This window comes from Micropterus dolomieu, linkage group LG04, assembly GCF_021292245.1.
Source record: "Micropterus dolomieu isolate WLL.071019.BEF.003 ecotype Adirondacks linkage group LG04, ASM2129224v1, whole genome shotgun sequence".
Classification (NCBI taxonomy): Eukaryota; Metazoa; Chordata; class Actinopteri; order Centrarchiformes; family Centrarchidae; genus Micropterus; species Micropterus dolomieu.
The window spans coordinates 6844258-6864782 of NC_060153.1; the positions used below are offsets into that span (position 1 = coordinate 6844258).

Genomic DNA, 20525 nt, shown 5'->3' on the forward strand with positions numbered 1-20525 from the left:
GAAAATGAAACATAAATAAAATTATGTACCTGAACACAATATGACCATTTTAAGGAAAAAGAGTTTTTATTTACTTAGGACGCAACATTTTCTATTATGTTACTGCAGTATAGTCAATTTAATTTAGTTTCTGAAAAGTTGAAAAGTCATCTGGTTTGTGTAGCAATTAAAAAGGCTATTCAGCTCCAAGCCCCCATGATAACAAGCACTGCTGAACTGTGCTTTGACCAAGACAAGACAAGGAATCTTTATTACCTCCGCTCGAGATGCCAAGCCATTGCTTTGACCTGTATGTGGAGGGGGAGCAACTCCAACTTCAGGAATAAATAGAGTATTACAAATAATAAACCAACTCTAAACTTTCTTATCCACTGTTCTGGTAATCAATTACTTTGATCTCATCCTCCATTGTTGCATGCACTGTGATGTGTTGCAGTGAAAGTAGACACAATCATCCTGTACAGTCTCCCCCGGGTCTCAGTCTAGTCTGTTGCCCATCTGCAAATTAGTGTGAATTAATCCTACAGTGTTCGGCTCAGTGAACTTTTGCCAGCCAGAACAGTGCTGGCCTAGAGGGTTTGTGCATTGAAGCAAGGGGGATTTAGCCCAGCAGTAACTAGGCAGTTGAAAGTAATGGTTATAGTAGTATGTACTACACTACAAATCCTATCTCAAAGTATCTCATAAAAGTAATCTCATAAAACTAGTGTAACACTGATTGATTGACATTTACAGATGAAAATGCCTGACATTAAGCTCTTTATTTTAAAGCTTGTTAATATTACCCTATATGTTGCACTTACTCTATAGTACATTTTCAGACGTCTCTTCCTCTCATCACATAATTTTCTGTGATTCTGTAGTACAGAACTGAACAGCTGAGCTTTAATACTTGGACACGCCACATGTAACTGCTACTCACCCTTATAGTTGGAGGATTGAACCAAGGGTAGTGCATGTGCACACTAGTCATAGAACTGTTATACTATGCCTCATCGTTGGTCAGTAATAACTAATGAAACTAGGCTACGCAGTGGCTGGGACTCCCAGAGTGTTCTCTCTTTTTCATTTTTTGAATTTAGGTCTTGCTTACCCTAATTTTCTTTTAAATATTTGTTAGCTACTGAGCTTCTGGTAGCTGTGGTTTAATGTCTTGATGATCAAAATGCCAATAAAGATTATAATAAGATAATAATCATTGGATTTTTTTAAAATAGTAATACAAGTATTTTTAAAATTAGGGACCAACTCTTGAATGATTATATCCAGTTTGTTTGGTAAACAGCAGTCACTTGGTGCTTCCTCTCATTTTTATGTAGATTATTGTATCTTGTCAGTCTTTCTGTTTTAACAAGCTGTGATGAACCTCTTCGCTGCTGTGTGTGTGTGTGTGTGTGTGTATGTCTTTCAGACCTACTGGTGGACATGTTGGGCGTGCTTGCCAGCTACAGCATCACAGTAAAAGAGCTCAAGCTTTTCTTCAGCAAGCTACAAGGAGAGAAAGGCCAGTGGGTGAGTCAGAGTCATGCCACGGTGATCTGTCTTGGTTGTCTGGGACCTGCCTGAGGAATGTGCTAGCAACACTTAAACTCCTGCCATCCCACACGCCAGTGCTCTAGTCCCATAGACAAGATAAATCATGTGAAACCAGACTGCTACTCCACAGTGGTCTTAGATCCAAAACAGCACTACAGTATTAGGTGGGTTAAGAGATTACGCAAGTCCAGAATTTAGGTTACTATTTTAACTACAACATAAAAACAGGGTGAGCCAAAAGACGTAGCTGCTACACAGTTGAAAAACAATAGTTTTCTAAAAATAGGCTGCCGGTGTGGGTGTGTGTGGGTGTAAGGGAATAGCCATAGTGAACTTGGATGTATGATACGTGTACAGAAGACAAGTTACTTCACCTGGGCAGAAGCAGTGGCACAGAAAGGCAGACAGATGAAGCGAAGAAGAGTAGCCCATTGATCACTGACACTAATCAAGTTGTCAAGGAAATAGGGCAAGTTGCTTTCATGCTTCTAAATTTTACCTCACTCTCCTTTTTTCAAGCAGCTCTTGCTACCGCTCCTCTCTTCTTTTCGTTTTTGTGAAATATCAGGGGAGACCGGGTGTATGGCATGAGTGCAGACCTTTTACTATCAAGTGCTATAATATTGAACATTATAAACTACATCATTGTTGAAAATAGTAGAAATGTATAGGATTTATTAACACTCACACTAATCCAGCTGCAATAACTGAATTCTGTGTGTTAGCGCAACATATTTATTTTATGTGTGTACCTCGCACTGCACAGTGCTTGTAAACAAGAATCAGTAAATTATAAAGAGACTGAATTCTCAGTGTGCTGCTGAGTAAATCTCTCCGTATGTCAAAGTCTGATAAGTCTGAGAGGTAAATTTAGAACAAACAGAACCAAGGCTGTACTTTAATTTTAATTATTTGTGGATGCATGCAACTTTTAAGTGTATATAATTCTTGTGCTTTTGCGTGCAAGTGTATGCCTGTTAAAATTATCCTTTTTGTTTTCTTTCTAGCCTCGTCATGCAGTGAAGCTTTTGTCAGTTCTGAAGTACATGGCTCACAGGAATGGCCCAGACTCTTTCTTCAGCTTTCCAGGGAAAAATGCAGCTGTGAGTATACTACATATTGCCAAACAAGGCGCCACATAATTAAAACACATCCCCTTTTGTGTGTTTACACATAGAGTATGAGCTGAATTAGAGGGTAGAGTTGGACTGCTCTTTTGAATGGTTCAGTACATGAACAGCAAGATTTCCCATTAGATATTAATGCAAGCCACCAGAATGTGGAACCCCACAGTGACTGCCTCCCAAAATTTCTAATAAGTCCTAATTTTCTACATTTTATAAAGAAATATTACATGATGATCTCTTCATCCTTTCATAGTAAGTGCTTTCTAAACTGATATCCTGTGAGCCAGCCATTGCAAATCTGTAATTGATAAGATTTGCACATTCTCTTGGTTATTTTCTAGTCAGCCATTAAAATTCAGACCTTTGTCAAGTCTCAAAGGCTATTCTACTTTTGTAAATGTTAAGTATCTAGAAATGGAGCTGTGTCTAAGAGCATGCTGTTTGATGAATCCTCATTAGTATCAAGAAAAAGCAGGCTGCACACTTTTCTTGTCCTTATGTACATGCATATTGTGTTCATTTAAATGTCAAACCATATTTATTAGATTTTGGTTATGAGGATGGCACATGACCAGTGTTATTGGATGAAACACAATAAAAAACACAGGATAAGAGCTTATCTAGATTGCTATATAAACTCACCAGCCACTTTATTAGGGACACCTTGCTAGTACCGGGTTGGACCCCCTTTTGCCTTCAGAACTGCCTTAACAACTTTCCTCAGAGACTGGTCCATATTGACATGATAGCACCACGAAGCTGCTGCAGATTTGTCGGCTGGACATCCACGATGCGAATTTCCCGTTCAACCACATCCCAAAGGTGCTCTATTGTTTTAAGATCAGGTGACTGTGGAGGCCAAGAAAATATCCCCCACACCATTACACCACCACCACCAGCTGGCAGGATGGATCCATCTGTTCATGTTGTTTACTCCAAATTCAGACCCTACCATCTGAATGTCACAGGTGAAATCGAGACTCATCAGACCGGGCAAAGAGTGGCGGCCGCTGTGGTCTTCTGCTGCTGTAGCCCATCTGCTTCAAGGTTCGACGTGTTGTACATTCAGAGATGCTGTTCTGCATACCTTGGTTGTAACGAGGAGTTATTTGAGTTACTGGTGCCTTTCTGTCATCTCGAACCAGTCTGCCCATTCTCCTCTGACCTCTGACATCACAGGGCATTTTCGTCCACACAACTTTGGCTCACTGGATATTTTTCCTTTTTCGGACAATGCTCTGTAAACCCTAGAGATGGATGCGTGTGAAAATCCCAGTAGATCAGCAGTTTCTGAAATACTCAGTCTGGCACCAACAACCATGCCACGTTCAAAGTCACCTAAATCCCCTTTCTTCCCCATTCTGATGCTCGGTTTACCTTCAGCAAGTTTTATTGACCACATCTACATGCCTAAATGCATTGAGTTGCTGACATGTGATTGGTTAATTAGCTATTAGTGTTAACAAGCAATTGAACAGGTGTACCTAATAAAATGGCCAGTGAGTGTATATCAAAATCAAGCTAAATTTACAATGTTTTACCAATTTTTATTGCGACTACTGCTTTCTACGCATATATGGCTTTCTCCAGTTCAGTTTTTCACTGCAATGAAACTACTACCACAAAGGCTTTGTTTTGCCTCACACGCGCATCATTCACTACATTCATTGAAAGGCGCACAGTGTTTTCCTCTTCCTGCCACAGGGTATGATGTGACATGCCAGTATGTATGTTCATTTTAAGGTGATTTTCTCATACCATAACACATCACAATGACATGAATTGTGAACTGTAATCAAGTCTTTGGAACTAAACAGTTTATAACCTGTTCAGTGTCTTGAGGATTTTTTTGTGTGAAAAAGACAAATGGACAATTGTAGCATGAAGCTAAATTTTATTATATCAAGTGTGAATCTTACACAAAGTTGTCCTCCTGTGTGTGAATCTGTGCCCCACAGTGAATGTTGCATTAGTCTATGTTAGGCCCTTTATATACTCTGTGTGTGCGTAGTTGCCAGCTTCTGTAGGTAACCCTCCATCGCCATGGTGATAGTGCTATTATGAGTCTGCCTTGTGTGTTTGTCAGCACACTGTTGAGACACACACACACACACACACACACACACACACACACACACACACACACACACACACACACACACACACACACACACACACACGCGCGCGCACACAGAGACCAAGGGGTTTCTAACTTTTTAGTGGGGAGCATGTTTGCTTTGATATTTCTTTGCCAAACACTTTGTGTGGCCTTGCAACATGAATTCCTCTGCTTTCAGTCTGATCTATTGTACTAGCAAACAGTTTTTTATGTGGGTCCTTTAGTTCCACAGCTGGCCAGGACCCACATCTCATGCCATGTTTGATTTTCTTCTGTTATTTTTTTCTCCCTAACAGGCTATAGCCCTGCCTCCTATAGCAAAATGGCCATACCAGAATGGGTTCACATTCCACACATGGCTCCGCATGGATCCTCTCAACAACATCAATGTAGACAAAGACAAGCCTTACCTGTACTGGTAGGTACCAATACCATCCTTTGACCACTAGACCTAAACCTTTATCTTTTTGTGTTATCCGGGGAGACCGGGTCTGCATTTCATTTGTATTGTAAATAATACAAAGAGAGGGGAAATTAAATGAAATGTTGTGTTACACAGGTGCATTGAATAAAATTTGTTTGTGTAAGTGTGGATGCATGTTACATGTCCACGGTATAATCAAGATATATCTTAAATGCTTTTTGAATCCCCAAAATGTGCAGCCTCCAGCCAAGATCAAAGTCGTGGATTTTTGGGAAAAAACGTGGATATTCTCTGAGATTAAAGTAATAAATTTATGAGAAAGAAACTCATAACAGCTGTCATATAAGATACTTTCACCAACCAGTATGAGATTGTTCAAAGACCAAAAGCATAAAAAATTGGGGAAGAGCTGCAGACACTTATAAATTACTATGATGTGACACATACTTTTAAGTGGCATTGTTACAGTACATATCTGCCTAACTGTCTGAAAGCTCCACCTCTCCCCTTATGTCTGCACTGACTCTTTTCTTGTATTATTAATGACTGAAAAAAAACGTGGAAAACTATTTTTTGAGTTCTTTTCTCGTAATTGTACCACTGTAATGTCAGAGAATATCAGAATGCTTTTCTTGTAAATGTATTGCTTTTTCCTTGGAATATTACTCCCCTCTGTTGACTCTGTAATTTATTTTGTTTAATCTAAAATGGCCCTAAAACACCGTCGTAGGAATCCGTTTGGGCTTCTGTTAAAATCATAAGCAAGGTGCTTGGCCAATAAGCTGCTTGAGAGAATCTTTAATAAAAGCTCCTCTTCAGCCATGTGCCATTTAAAAAAATAAAAAAATTAAAGAAGAAATTAATTCAATAAATCATACACAGGGGCCCCATCACACTGGGATGTGGAGAATGATGTGTTTGAAGTTGAGAAATAAGTGTTTGCTATCTATATCCTTTGAGACCCTTTGTGAAGTGTTTTATATGATGTACTGGACACAAGAACCCATGTTGCCATTGAATGTAGTCAGCATAAAAATGTGTAGCCTCACTCAGAAACTAAAGCTGTGTATTGTCCCTTGATTTCTTTTCAGTTTTCGCACTAGTAAAGGCCTGGGTTACTCTGCACACTTTGTGGGCGGCTGTTTAATAGTGACCTCATTAAAATCCAAGGGGAAAGGATTCCAGCACTGTGTAAAGTACGACTTCAAACCACAGAAGGTACGAAAGGAACAAAAAAAACAACGCACAATACTGGTTTTGTTAACGCAGGCAAAACCAGATATTCATGCACATAAAAAGACAAATCAATGAAATGTCTCTAACTAGATCACAGAAATCGTATGTCAGCGCACACACATAATCAGTCACATGCACACACACACAAACACGGGTGCACACAATAAATATAGCCCTTGCTGTAAGAAATAACTGTCACGTCTTACCTGACTCTGGGGAGAAGCAAAGCTAGAAGGAAGAGGAATGAGGGCGATGGGAGAGAAGGATTATCCGCTACTCTCAGTCCCTTCCAGGCACAGCACACACTGAAGACCATTGCAGACAGAAAGATGCTTTGCCTGTGGACAATTTGAAACATCTTCCTCCTTCCCCTGGGCATGAAGGCGCACCACCTTACCTCAATAAACCTCATGAGGACTCATTTTAGTTGATTTTTTACTCTATTTTTAATGCCTGTTCTTTCATGTCCGGAGGAAACCACAATAACCTATTTCACTGTGATAACATTGGTAACCTATTTCCCTGGTTGTAAGCGAAAACCAGAAATCTAAGTAGGTGGGATTGTAGCTTGAGGGGACTGAGTCCTGAAATGTGATGGAATAAGGCTAATTGAGAAGGTAGGAAGATTCCCACCAGATGCTGATTTATTGATATCTTGTTGTCTGTGATTGATACTTGAGATATACAGTAGTTTCCATTGTGAGTCTGCTTCTTTTTGTCGTTTCAGTGGTACATGGTGACTCTTGTTCACGTCTACAACCGCTGGAAAAACAGTGAAATTAGCTGCTATGTGAACGGGGAACTGGCCTCCTTTGGAGATATCGCCTGGTTTGTCAACACCAGTGATGTAAGTAGCAACAATAGAATTTATTTATTTATTTTTTTTACTGTTTGTGAATCACTCAGTTAGGGGCACCACAAGTAATCAGGAGATTTATATCTGAATACCTGACCAAATTCGCATGGACAATTGGTTAAAACAGAGGTTTTCAAAGTGTGAGACTGTGTTAATGGAAGTGAAACAATATTAAATTAGTTTTGAAAAGAAGATCACATAGAACAGCCTAAATGTGCGCGATTTGGTTAAAGAGAGAGAGATGGAGACAGACATACAGTAGGTTTGGGGAACCGTTTTTCCCACTTGTCTGTCAGAAACTAATAAATGCCTTAAATACATTACGCTATTTAAGCGTGAAGTTATGTCAAACAGCAATATTAGGCTATCTTTCTCAATTGTTGAGGGTCTATGGGAACAAATAACATAATCATGATCCTACAGGCATTGAGGAATTGAGCAAAACTAAGCGAGTAAACTAAAGAGTAGCCTTTTTCCAAGCTTTGTCTGAGGGAGAACCACAGTCTCAGAGTTTGAAAACTTTGAGTTCAATCAGAGTTTGATGAAGTTATTATTATACCACTCTTATGCCTGTCAAGACTTGAAATGGGAAGTCACTGTGGCCAGCCAAGAAATTGTCTGGAGCTTACTCTCCCTTAAAACCATAGCTTTTCATTTTTACACTTTGGTTTTTGTACAGATTAAACAAACAAGAGACGTTAATTAGTGAGCTTTAATAATAGTAAGTGGATTTTGTTACATTTGATCACAGCCAGGCTAACTGTTTCTAGTCTTAATGCTAACTGGCTACTGTTTGTAGCTTTTTATTCAACACACAGACACAAGAGTGGTATCAACCTTCTCATCTAACATTTGGCAAGAAAGCAAATAAGCATATTTCCCAAAATATCAAACTATTTCTGTACGCAGGCCATTTCTATGGAAGAGTTGTTGGGTTCTGCGTGTATTTGTAAACCCACAAATATTGCTGCATGAACCACCTGCTTTCTTGTATATGTCTACATCAGGGTTGGGCATGTGGGTGCACAAAACAGATTTTCTGTCAAATATCAATTTCAGTGTGTACCAAAAACTGCTCTCATGCCCTTCTCGCTCACAGATATATCTAATCTCAGTCTTTGCTTTCAGAGGGCTCAGTGTAGAAACCATTCTCTCCATCTTTCAGCATGGATAGTGCAGTGGAAAATAACGACATATACACACCCTGTTCCTCTCCCACATTACCGTATGAACTCTGTCACAGTCCCCAGGATTGCTTTCTGTCGTGCTGCGATATGAGATTCTTAAATCAAATTTTTTTTATGAATGAAAATGCCTCCACAGTGTTGTATAATCCTCTAGATGTGTCAACATGTCAGAAAACTAATTAGACTTGATTGAGATGTGGCCTCATCCTTCTCAACACTTCTGCTTATGCCTCATTAACCGTGACCAGAGTAAGATGGAACATTATCGTGTTAGCTACAGTCTGCTTATACTGTAGTTTGAGGCTGTGTGTTGCCATTTATAGCTAGTGTTGATATCAATACGCCTTTCCCCTCTGTTGTTTCTGGCTATTTTTGGTCTTCTTTCCTTCCTGACTTAATTCCTTATTTCCTTCCTTCCTTCCATGCTCCATCTTTTCCTTCCTACTACTGTCTATTTCTGTGTTTTTTTTGTTTTTTTTCTTTTCTGCTTTCTTCAATCTTACCTTCAACATCTTCTACTTGCATCTCTCTGCTGCAGACGTTTGACAAGTGTTTCCTGGGATCGTCGGAAACGGCAGATGCCAACCGTGTGTTCTGTGGACAGATGGGGGCAGTTTATCTTTTTGGAGAGGCTCTCAGCGCTGCTCAGATTCTGGCAATCTATCAGCTGGGTCCAGGTTACCAGGTTGGAAGTTGCATTTAATATAGACATATAGCAACTTACACAGGCAAATGATGCATTATGATCATCTTGATTTATTCTATTAAGCTGAAATCTGTACTGTTTTAATTTAATTTCATATATGGTAGAGCTTCCTGAAACACAATAAAGGGAAAATTTAACATGGTTGGATAAACTTTCCATTGTCTAATGAGAAATATTAATCAGCTGTCTTGTTACACCTAACAATATATTATTTGCATTCTAACTGGTCAGGCCGTGATATTTTCCTCTGCTAGATAGTTGGATTCCATCTACGACAAAGTGAGATGACATGACAAACTTGACAATAGATGCTCTGCCATGTTTGCCAAAAACATATGGAAATACATGCATTTCATCCTTAAACTTAAGTGTAGTATTTTATAAGTAAAGTTTTAAAAGACATGTATTTTATTTTGAACTTTCAGAACAAGTATATACAAAAACAAGAGACAGCTACACACCGACCCTCACCCTGATACATCCACTGACACACATAAATGTCCTTACAAGTTTAAATTGTACATTAAGCCAAACTCATATAACACATAAATCAATATACAAAAAAATATTTTTTGAACAGATAACTTTGTTTGCAACATATTTGTAGCAGAGAATATATGGCACTTAACTTTTGTTAGTCTCGAAGTAATCTGCTATTTTGTAATTTAGACATGTGTGGGGATAAAATATGATACTATATAGTTTGTCTGTCTCTTTATGGTTTCATTATGCTCTCTGACACTAAATGTCTCTCCCTTCTACTTTCATCTCCTCAGGGCACATTCAAGTACAAGGCTGAGAGTGACTTGCTGTTTGCGGAGCATCATAAGACCTTGCTGTATGACGGCAAGCTGTCCTCAAGTATTGCCTTCACTTACAACCCTCGCGCCACAGATGCCCAGCTCTGCCTTGAGTCCTCTCCCAAGGACAACGCCTCCATTTTTGTCCACTCACCCCATGCACTCATGCTGCAGGTAATTACGCCTCTGATTAAACATTTTGCTTGTATAGTAGGTGATAGCCATCCCCCTTGGAATTGCAGTTGCACTTGCTGGGATTGCCATTATTTAAATGTAACCTAAAGTCACCGTTCTGCACCCATGTTAAAGCAATCTCAGTACAAAATTCATTCACCAGCTGCGCGGCTGCTCCTTCCCTCCCTCTGTTCCAAATGTACTACTCTTTACTTGTTCTTTCTTCTTTTGCGATAATGAAAGTGGCCCAGTTAGCATCTTTTTTTAATAGCCTCATTAGGGCAGAGGTACAAATGTGTTGAGCTAGCCAGGCTGCTGCAGCTGCTGAAAAATGCCATCCTGGTGCTATAATTATGGATTTAGCCTTCTCTGGGACTGAGATTTGATTTGGAATTACATTCAAGTAATTGTGCATTTTTACTGTTAGAAGTAGGTGGTGAACTTTGTGGAAGTTTTCCATATGCTGCTTCCAAATACACACACACACACACACACACCACATGTGCACATGCAAACACACAACAACACAATAAGGTTTCTTCACTCGCGTTGGGTTGTCTTTTCTCAAGCACTAATTGAGTTTTCTCTCATGCCCTCTCATCAAAGACGATGCTTTGTTTCCTTTGTGTGGGAGGCTTTTGCTGCCACACATATGATCCCTCAACCACTCAAAGACACACACACACACACACACACACACACACACACACAGAAGAGTGTGAAATATGAATGAATATGCGACCTATATTTTCTGCTTTGCTATGCCATCCTCAAAAAATTCCAGGCCTATAGAGAGGAAAAGGTTTGGCTAAGCCATTACTGGTGTTGCAACATACAACAACAGAGACCAGCTCATGCACCAGGCTACAAAACATTTAACATAAGTTGTTTTGCCTTATCCTATATGTTTGTATGAATGTTTGTTACTAGTCAACAAAACACTCAGTATTGACATCTTGAATTGTATTTACCCTTTCAAACATTTATAATGGAAGCTGCAAAACATGTTGGCAAAGCCATTGTTTAAGTTTCGATTACATATAAGGAGTCACAGATTCAAAGGGTCCGTTACAGTTTGTGCCTGTAAAAAGAAGATTACAGTGGTATGATAAACAATCCCCGTTTTGTTCGGTTGTGACTATTAATGTATGACTGCTTATTTAGAGTACATGACCATGATCGTCACAACAGATACCTGTATGACCAATATGCAAATTCTGGCTGTGTTAAATGTTGCCAAGTGTGTTTGTTTCACTAGGATGTGAAAGCCGTGGTGACTCACTCAGTCCAGAGCGGCATACACTCTATTGGAGGCATACAGGTCCTCTTCCCTCTGTTTGCACAGCTGGATTATTACCAGCCCTCCAGCCACGAGCTGGACACCTCTGTCTGGTAAACACACACACACACACACACACACACACACACACACACACACACACACACACACACACACACACACACACACTTTAATGGAACACTAAACAACTTGTAGTTTTTGTTTATCCTTCACTAAATCAGGATTTTGTTTTGTTGCATCAGCAGCTCATTGTGATAGTATATATGTTACAAAGTGTAAAAATTAAGGCTGATAGGTTCATGGCTGTACACAGTCGGTCAGTTACACTACAGTGCTATTGTTTTACTCTAGAGTAACAATTGTGCGGTAATCCTGATGTGGGTGCATTTCTGTGTTAGGAATGTTCTGAAGACACTGTTAATTTTTTACTATTATAGTACAAGAAAATTAAAGATTAGATATTTATTAATAATTAGTGGGACTCCACTAATTTGAAGGAAAGCCGGCATTACACACCGTGGGTGTTGAGTTTGAAAGATGCGGGCATTCTCCAGGCAGGGAGGGTAAGGAAAAGATGCCATCAAGCTGTATAATGAGGAAAAGTAGGACCTAGTCCTTTTTGAACTTTGCCTAGAGGGACCAGAAGTCAGGATATCCTTATTTTTAAGGTGATATTGAACCCAGTGTTTCCCCTCAGATTACTGTCTATGAGCTGTATGCATAGGCACATGAGTCGTTGGATCTTAATTGTGAACTAAAAATGTACTGCTCTAATGGAACATTTTGTTGAGGTAAAATAAATATATATAGGTATACGTAGTATATTATTTTCTGACCATTACTGCTGGTTTCAGGCAATGCTGCTGTCTGTCAACAATTGTTTATGCCATTACAATTAGCAAAACCACTGTCAAAAAGTGACCTACAGTAACTTTTTAAAAGCACTTCGTTTTATATTTTCTACTTCTGATGTAAAGTTGAGCTTGAAAGCTGTGAGGCCATCTTGCTTGAAAATTGCATCGTTGTTGTATCTGCTGCCCTCAAAGGATTTGCTAACTAGAATCTGCCCTCCTAACACAACGGGGACACGACACCCTCATTCAATCACTATTCATGTAGGATATGCCCTTCACAGTCAGGGCTTTGTCAGCAGTTTACATAGATTATTGTCACTGTCTAACTTTTTCTCTCTCTCTCTCTCTCTCTGTCTGTCTGTCTGTCTGTTGACCTCATAGCTGCACTTTGCTATCCTTTGTGATGGAGCTCTTGAAGAACTCAGTGGCTATGCAAGAGCAGGTCCTGGCCTGCAAAGGCTTTCTCGTCATTGGCTACGCTTTGGAGAAGGTGAGACAAACACAAATTAGCTCAGCTGCCAAAGAAGACTTACTCAGGTCCTCACCAACACTTAATGAGACAGACATTGTTTTCCCTCAGCTGTATTTGGAGGTCACAGCTGGCATGTGTGCTTGTTAGGCAGAAGAGGAGCTCCTCCTGATCCTGTCCTTTCTTTCCCCTTTCTGTGTTGTACTTCAATCACCCCTTTCTGCTTTTGATATCTTTGACTCCTTTTACTGACATATAATCCTCTCCTTTTTTTTACCTCCTATTGTGGCACTTTCTGTCTCCCTGTCTGCGCTCCAGTCTTCCAAGGTGCATGTGACGCGGCCCGTCCTGGACATTGTCCTGGCCTTTTCCAGATACCTTAGCAACTTGCAGAATGGCATCTTGCTGCTCAAGCAGCTGTGCGACCACATTCTGTTCAACCCTGCCATCTGGGTCCATGCCCCTGCCAAGGTAACATGATTACACACATACCAGCAGCATATTCCTTTGCATTTAGTTACACTTGTAAAGATGGAGATACGGGTATAGACATGTAGATACACATATGTAGGACACACACATGCAATTTACCACATACAGTTGTGTGCATAGACCTTCGCAGTCATAATCACCCGCTCTTGCTCTTTATGGTCTTGCCCTACTTTTTATTTTCAGTGTTTCAGAGTTCAGCTGAGAGTTCAAGGTTATCCACCCACCTGTGACTCAGTGACTGCTATTTAAATGAGAATGGCTTGTCTGCAACCCTTAGGGGCTTGGAAGCCTCCACTTTCTTCTCATAGGAACAAAAAGCTAGGGCACACTAAAACTGGATTATTCCACTCAAACGATCAAGCGCGCGTGTGTGTGTGTGTGTGTGTGTTTTCATATGTGCTCTGTCTTTTGCAGGTGCAACTTACACTCTACACTTACCTGGCAACAGAGTTCATCAGTACAGTGACTATCTACAACACCATTCGCAGGGTTGGCACTGTACTTCAGATCATGCATACACTGAAATTCTACTACTGGGTTATCAACCCACAAGACCGCAGTGGAGTCGTGCCCAAAGGCCTAGGTGAGGGTGCACATTAAATGCTAAAATCTACTGTATATATGTAATGCTATGCAGTAATGGCGCACTACTGATGTATGGTGTTCCCATTCCTCTTCTGGCTCTGCCTTTCATGTACAGATCATGCATGCATGGATTGACTTCACATGCACATTTGTGTATAAACACACTGCACCAACATTTACATTTCATCAATGCATGACCTTCCAGTGATAAATCGGGTGCAGAACAGGAAAAAATTGATTGATAATCTTTTAATTTTTCGTGTTATTCTTTTTCTTTATTCTGTTGTATTCTCTGGATTGTGCTCAGTTGCTCATTTATTAGCCACTTTCAACAGCCATTGTTTGCTGCTTGGATTTTCAGATGGTCCAAGGCCAAACCATAAGGAGATCCTTTCTTTGCGAGCTTTTCTGTTGTTGTTTGTCAAGCAGCTCATAATGAAGGTAAGTTCATGGTGCCAATGCTAGACTACCCCCAACCCTTTATACTACTCTTGACTCTCATTAGATGTCAGATTGGGTGATTAAAGCCTTTAACCTTTATTACATCTGCCTATTGCTAGATGATATGCTGGCAGTAAATACCATATGTGGATGCTTGTGGGGTTTTTTTTTGTTTGTTTTTTTGTTTTTTTATATCTAAGGATAATTTAAACTAGTAACTACAAAAAAGTACACTGGGAAGATCAGATTTTATTGAATGGTAAATGGTAATATATCTAATTATTTCTGCTTGCTTTAACAATGTTCTTATCTATATAGAACCACATAAAGCCTGGAAATCTATTGATGGGAGATTGATATTGTGATGTTGTCATGTCTTCATCTCCTCATCTTAGAGGGAAATTAACAATGAATGTCTGGTTATATCATTTTCACATTACGTGGGATTGTTTATTTTATTTTTTGTGCATAAAATATCTTTGCAATGCTCTGAGTCTACCTCAAAATACAGTCACATTGTTAATATCAGGATATCTGGTTATATTTAGAAATGTTGTGATTCGTTTGATGTACTGTTTGTCAAAGCAAGGGTGATAGCTTTGTGCTGATGTAATACAGTAGGTCTACATGGACTGTCTGGGGAAGGCTTATGCAGAGAGTAAAACATACAATTGTGAAATAATCTGTGTAATTACATTCTAGGATTATGGAGTGAAGGAAGATGAGCTACAGAGTATCCTGAGCTACCTCCTTACCATGCATGAGGTAAGCAGGTTTACTGTTGTTCATGCAGCACTGCCTAGCAGAGACCTCACCAGCAGATGGCAACATAACACTACTGCACTGTACTTTGTCTTCCCACCATCTGATATGCAGAGCAAGAGCAATTCCTGTTGCTAAAGGCAGCGTCACTGTTCCTTGTTATTTTTCCAAGTCTGCCAGTCAGAGGTCCTAACTCCTGACAGAAGTGGTTTTGTTTACAGTGGAGTGATGCATAACAAATGAAGCAGTCAGATCAGTCAGTAACGCATTGAACCTTGTAAGAATAAAGAGTGATTACAGCATTGCCTGGAAAAGCCACCGACATGTAGCAGCCCTTCATTTTATAGAGCACATATTGTAATTCTTTAATTCAGATGTTTATGATGTATTACATTATTTCTACTGAATTTTTACAACCATTCCTTCTCCTGTTACTGCTGCTGCTGCCAATACTAAACATCACAAGAATAAATAGCAATGAATGATGCCCATATATTTGTGTTTATCTTGTATTGACAAGTACAGCTGACTAAGCCTTCCTCATAATTTAAGATATGCCATCAAAAGCCCACTCACTTCAGATTCAATAGATTCAGTATTTTTTCCACGCTGTCCCGCAGGATGACAATCTCATGGATGTCCTGCAGTTGTTGGTGGCTCTGATGTCTGAACATCCTGGGTCAATGGTCCAGGCCTTTGACCAGCGCAATGGGATTAAGTAATGAACACCGTTTATATTAACTACAAATGTTTTCATAGTTTTGTTAGTATGTTTCTGCTCGAAGTTGGAGCTGGTTATTTTAAGTTTTATGCAACACTTTTTATTGTGGAATCTGTTTTTTAAATTATATTTTGAGAATGTGTTGGCAAGAACAGGGTGCAAGCTGTACTGCTAAATCTCTAATGGAAAGTGTGTAGTGTTAATTATATACTTCAAATATTACCTTTTAATTATTCATTAAAATGTATCTTAAATTACTTTAATGTTGTTTTTTTCACAGTGTGATTTACAAGCTTTTGGCCTCAAAAAGTGAAGGAATAAGAGTGCAGGCCCTCAAAGTAATGGGCTACTTTGTGAAACACTTGCCACCAAAGTAAGTACAGTCTAAAAGCAAAAAGTGTATAATTGTAGTTTAGAAAATTTCTGTCTGTACTAGAATTGTTATATGATGATATATAAAAGTACACACTTATATAGTGTATAGTAATAAAATCATTAATAACTGAAAGGAAGTTACATTTGGAAAAGTATTGATTATTGATTCTTTAGCTTTCTTCAAAACCTTTATATAGTTGCTCATGTTATAGCATTTTTATGTTTGTTACAATTTAAAAAAAAAAAAAAAAAAAAAAAAAAAAGTCAGATTCCTAAAGGTTCCTTACAGTGTGCAAAAAAACTCATTATACAGCTACATTTATATAACGCAATCAAAACAAGATCTGTTGATGTTGATAATTTCCCATCCAGCTGCAGGCCTGACTGTCAAAATAAACTAAAATGAATTATTGTGCATTTAACCGCCCCTTCTTTATTGTTATTTTGAACATTCTTTTGATGTCAATCTTTCACTTGAGCTGTTTTTTTGTCAGATGACAGTCAAATGTTAAGTGCTGCACCAAAGTCCAGTGAGCACACACTTACTATAATGTCCAGTATTACTTTGGGTGGGTCAGATCATATAGCAAGCTGTTCATTACTTAATTGTCACCAGTAACCACCACTTTATAGTGTCTGCACCGTTATAGGAGAAATAGGAGTACCAGAAACAATTCTAGTCGTGTATTTGCAACAGTTTTGAAGCCTTGTGATCCAGATGCAAGATTGACCGTGAGACTGTCTGCAAACAGTCCACCATTTTTAGCTGAGCAGCAATGCTAAAATTGGAGTTGATCCACAGTCAGAGATGAAAGCAACAAAGACTTCTCTGTGATGTACTGCTCTTACTTAGTCAGCAGGGATTCAATTTAATTTCCTGCATGTCAAATATCAGCTGGAGCTCAGCTGATTTACACTCCTACAAATTTCAACTCCTGCTATTATTTGACTCATCAGAAACTCCAGAGTTTGCACGTGTCCTTTATCAAAATGAATGATATTCCAGAACATTTTCAATATGATTTGATCAAATACAAATGACAGTATTTCAGTGTGTTTGTATAGCATGTTCAATTTAGAAGAGGTGCTTCATTGTTTTCTGATACAACAGCAGTCTGCCAAATACTGATGTTTACTGATTGACCTTTGACCTCCTAATATCCTGATCAGGAGGAAATCTGAAGTTATGCTGAGTCATGGCCTCTTCTCCCTGCTCATTGAGCGCCTGATGCTCCACTCCAGCCAGTTCAGCATGACGACCTACAACGTGCTCTTTGAGGTCAGTCCTCTGCATATGAACACACTCCAGGCCTGTGCTTACAGGACTGAAATAGCAACTACATGCCAAGATTTATTTAGTTGAAATTTTTTTCGCCTTGTTAACTGACTTTGTCTTTGTCTAATTTTCTGTTCTTTTGCTTTATTATTTAACATGTCAGCTTATTAAATTAGTTGAAATAATAAATTGTATGGAGAAACTTGATTTGACAATTATTCAGGCATATATGACGTGATGGTGAAACGTATACACAGCTTTGTGTATCCATACTGTGGTTTGTTTCTCTGTTATTGTTGAGACCGATGTGGATATTTATGACTTGAATCTTCTCTCTGTCCCCTGGTAGATTCTTACAGAGCAGATCTGCACTCAAGTGATCCATAAACAGCATCCGGACCCCGACTCCACTGTGAAGATTCTCAACCCACGTAAGTGCCTCCTCTGCGCCACACTACTCTCCTAAATCATCCCCTGCAGCATACCCTCTACATACCTATTGCTCCATTCTGGCACTAGGGGATATTCCCCATGGAACTGTGCAATCGCTGTATACAGTCAAACAAATGAATGACATAAATTTTGCAGCCAGAGTGTATTTTCATACAACTGAACGTCAGACGTAAACCTACGACGAGGATTGTGCAAACACTTTGACAAATGTACACACATCTTCTAGTTTTATGGGAAGACGGTATCATGTTTTGTCAGGATTAATTTGCATATAAAGGAATGATAAATGTTATGAAATTGCACTTCATTCAGTGTGTAGAAAATATCATGTTTGTGTAGGTATTGAATACATTTAATCAATTATTTAATTACATAAATTAAATAACTTTAGTTTGTTTTAATGCATTTGCTTAAATCATAATGTTTATCAGTATTTGTATGTGGAGTAAATATTTAATATTTTGTTATCTAAATGTTTTTATATTTTACCATCACACTTGGTATATCATATATTTATGTATATTATAATTTATAATATGATATCATTATAATATGATTTGTATTGATCATAACAATAATCAAACCAATTTAAATAACATTATGCCGATGTAAAGAGAAATATATTTAAATGCACAGATACTGTGCGTATGTGTATGTACTGTATTAATATATACTCACACACGTACATAAAAATACAGTACTCATTTTTTTTATGTGCGGCAGCTTAAGCTGAAATGGTGACTCCAAGGTTTGATCAGTGTTCGCATCTTATATTTTCAGGCTGTTACTTGCCTCCAATTTCACGTCAGCTCACAAAATCTTTTCATATGTTGAAATCTTAACTATTCATTTCAGCTAAGAGAAGAAAACATGCCCCTCTCTTTTATACTGGTGCTTCCACACATGCATACATGCACGCACTTGCAAAACAGCTTTAATCAGTTTGAAATCCAAGCCCTTGGTATAATCACAACCAAGGTTTACTTCCAACCAGCCTTAATCTGACAAAGTCCTGCTGTAGTCACACATTGATTATCTTAAGCCTTTATTGTGTTAAAAACTCTGCTACCCAACCATCCTAGACAGGCGGTATATATCATAGACACTGTGTATGGGTTTGTACATTTGAGCACATTCTATGGAACATAGAGAGGTGGTCTGTTTCTCCTTTGCCGTGCGTTCTCTTGATTTAATCTGCGACAAACTCCCAAAATGGCCCCCTGATTGCAGTCTTTAGTAACGTCAGAGCCAATCAAACAAACCGAGGAAGTACCGTTTCCCTCAAATTAACTCAAGGGAAAGAAACCAAGAGCAAATGGAAAAAAGAAGGGACTACGCCATCTCTCCATCCTCATTCCCAGTACATGCTGGGGTAATTTTCTGGCGGTAAAGGTTCAGCGACTCATAATTTGAGTGACTAAGGCGTAGAAACAACACAACCGTCTGCCGGGGCAAAGGGGCATCGGTTAGCGCCGAGGTCTGAACAGACAAGTGAAATCCAAGCCCTGCCGTCTCTCAACTCAAAGCAAATGGACACTGACATTGTCTAGATAATTCATCAAAACAGTCAGTCTCTTTGGTTTAACTGAAGCCAAGCCCTTCCACAAGGGCCTGCGACTCTGGCACTCTTGTTTGAAACAATACCAAAACCATTACAGTATGATAAAGATCAATGGCCTGGCCCTTTTTTATTCTCCTCTGTTCGGTTTTTCTTGCCACAGGCACAGCTTTTCAGGTGTGTACAGCTGGGAGTTCAGATAGTTTGTGACACAATGATTTGCACATGTTAAGACCAATGCATGATTTAGTTGTTGTGCAGTTTCTCCTTCTGTGCCCCAAAGCAAGTTTTATTTCCAAATCCCAACTTTTTTTTTTATCATAATCCTTGAAAAAAAAACTTGCTACTGTATAATTTTATTTTTATGTTAAAAAAACACAGTATTTTAAATTTTACAGCCGCTTCCTGCAAAACTGTAAAAGTGTTTTTTTTTTTTTTTGTTTTTTTACCTCAATCCTTAAACAGATTGCTTATGTTTCTGTTAATATTTCTAGAAATTCTGAAGGTAATAGCTGCACTACTGAAGAACTCTCCCCCATCCCCCGAGACCATGGAGGTGCGCAGGGTCTTTCTGTCAGACATGATCAAGCTGTTCAATAACAGCCGGGAGAACCGCAGGTAAGAATTCGACCACTTCACAGGATAGACAACTACATCACACGCTAGTCCAGTGCAGTGTTTACATGCCAGTGGGATTCACACTTTTTTTGTTTCAGGAGCCTGCTGCAGTGCTCGGTGTGGCAGGAGTGGATGCTCTCTCTGTGCTTCATCAACCCGCGAAACAGCGAGGAGCAGAAAATCTCAGAGATGGTGTACGCCATCTTCCGCATCCTGCTCTATCACGCCATCAAATATGAGTGGGGCGGCTGGCGCGTCTGGGTGGACACCCTGTCCATCACCCACTCCAAGGTCAGAACACTCATTATATCCCTGCACGACACACACACACACACACACACACACACACACACACACACACACACACACACACACACACGAGTTAGACACAGCTTTGTTTATCTTTCTCTGTGGAAATTTTTTTGTGTTACAGTACGTTTCTGACAATCTGTTTCT

At 39.2% G+C, this 20525-nt stretch overlaps 1 protein-coding gene across 5 annotated transcripts in view; it reads left to right on the plus strand.

Annotated features, from left to right (window-relative positions):
- Positions 1-20525, plus strand: part of lrba (LPS responsive beige-like anchor protein) — a 187550-nt gene that overhangs the window by 26894 nt on the left and 140131 nt on the right. For all 5 annotated transcript variants that reach the window (XM_046047467.1, XM_046047463.1, XM_046047464.1 and 2 more), the window contains exons 3-21: positions 1412-1512; positions 2544-2639; positions 5079-5200; positions 6298-6424; positions 7170-7289; positions 9024-9170; positions 9968-10165; positions 11424-11557; positions 12701-12809; positions 13107-13259; positions 13695-13863; positions 14227-14306; positions 15009-15071; positions 15689-15786; positions 16070-16162; positions 17335-17443; positions 17790-17871; positions 19946-20069; positions 20168-20360. In XM_046047467.1, coding sequence (XP_045903423.1) covers positions 1412-1512; positions 2544-2639; positions 5079-5200; positions 6298-6424; positions 7170-7289; positions 9024-9170; positions 9968-10165; positions 11424-11557; positions 12701-12809; positions 13107-13259; positions 13695-13863; positions 14227-14306; positions 15009-15071; positions 15689-15786; positions 16070-16162; positions 17335-17443; positions 17790-17871; positions 19946-20069; positions 20168-20360 — 2318 coding nt within the window. The remainder of the gene's footprint in view (positions 1-1411; positions 1513-2543; positions 2640-5078; positions 5201-6297; positions 6425-7169; positions 7290-9023; positions 9171-9967; positions 10166-11423; positions 11558-12700; positions 12810-13106; positions 13260-13694; positions 13864-14226; positions 14307-15008; positions 15072-15688; positions 15787-16069; positions 16163-17334; positions 17444-17789; positions 17872-19945; positions 20070-20167; positions 20361-20525) is intronic.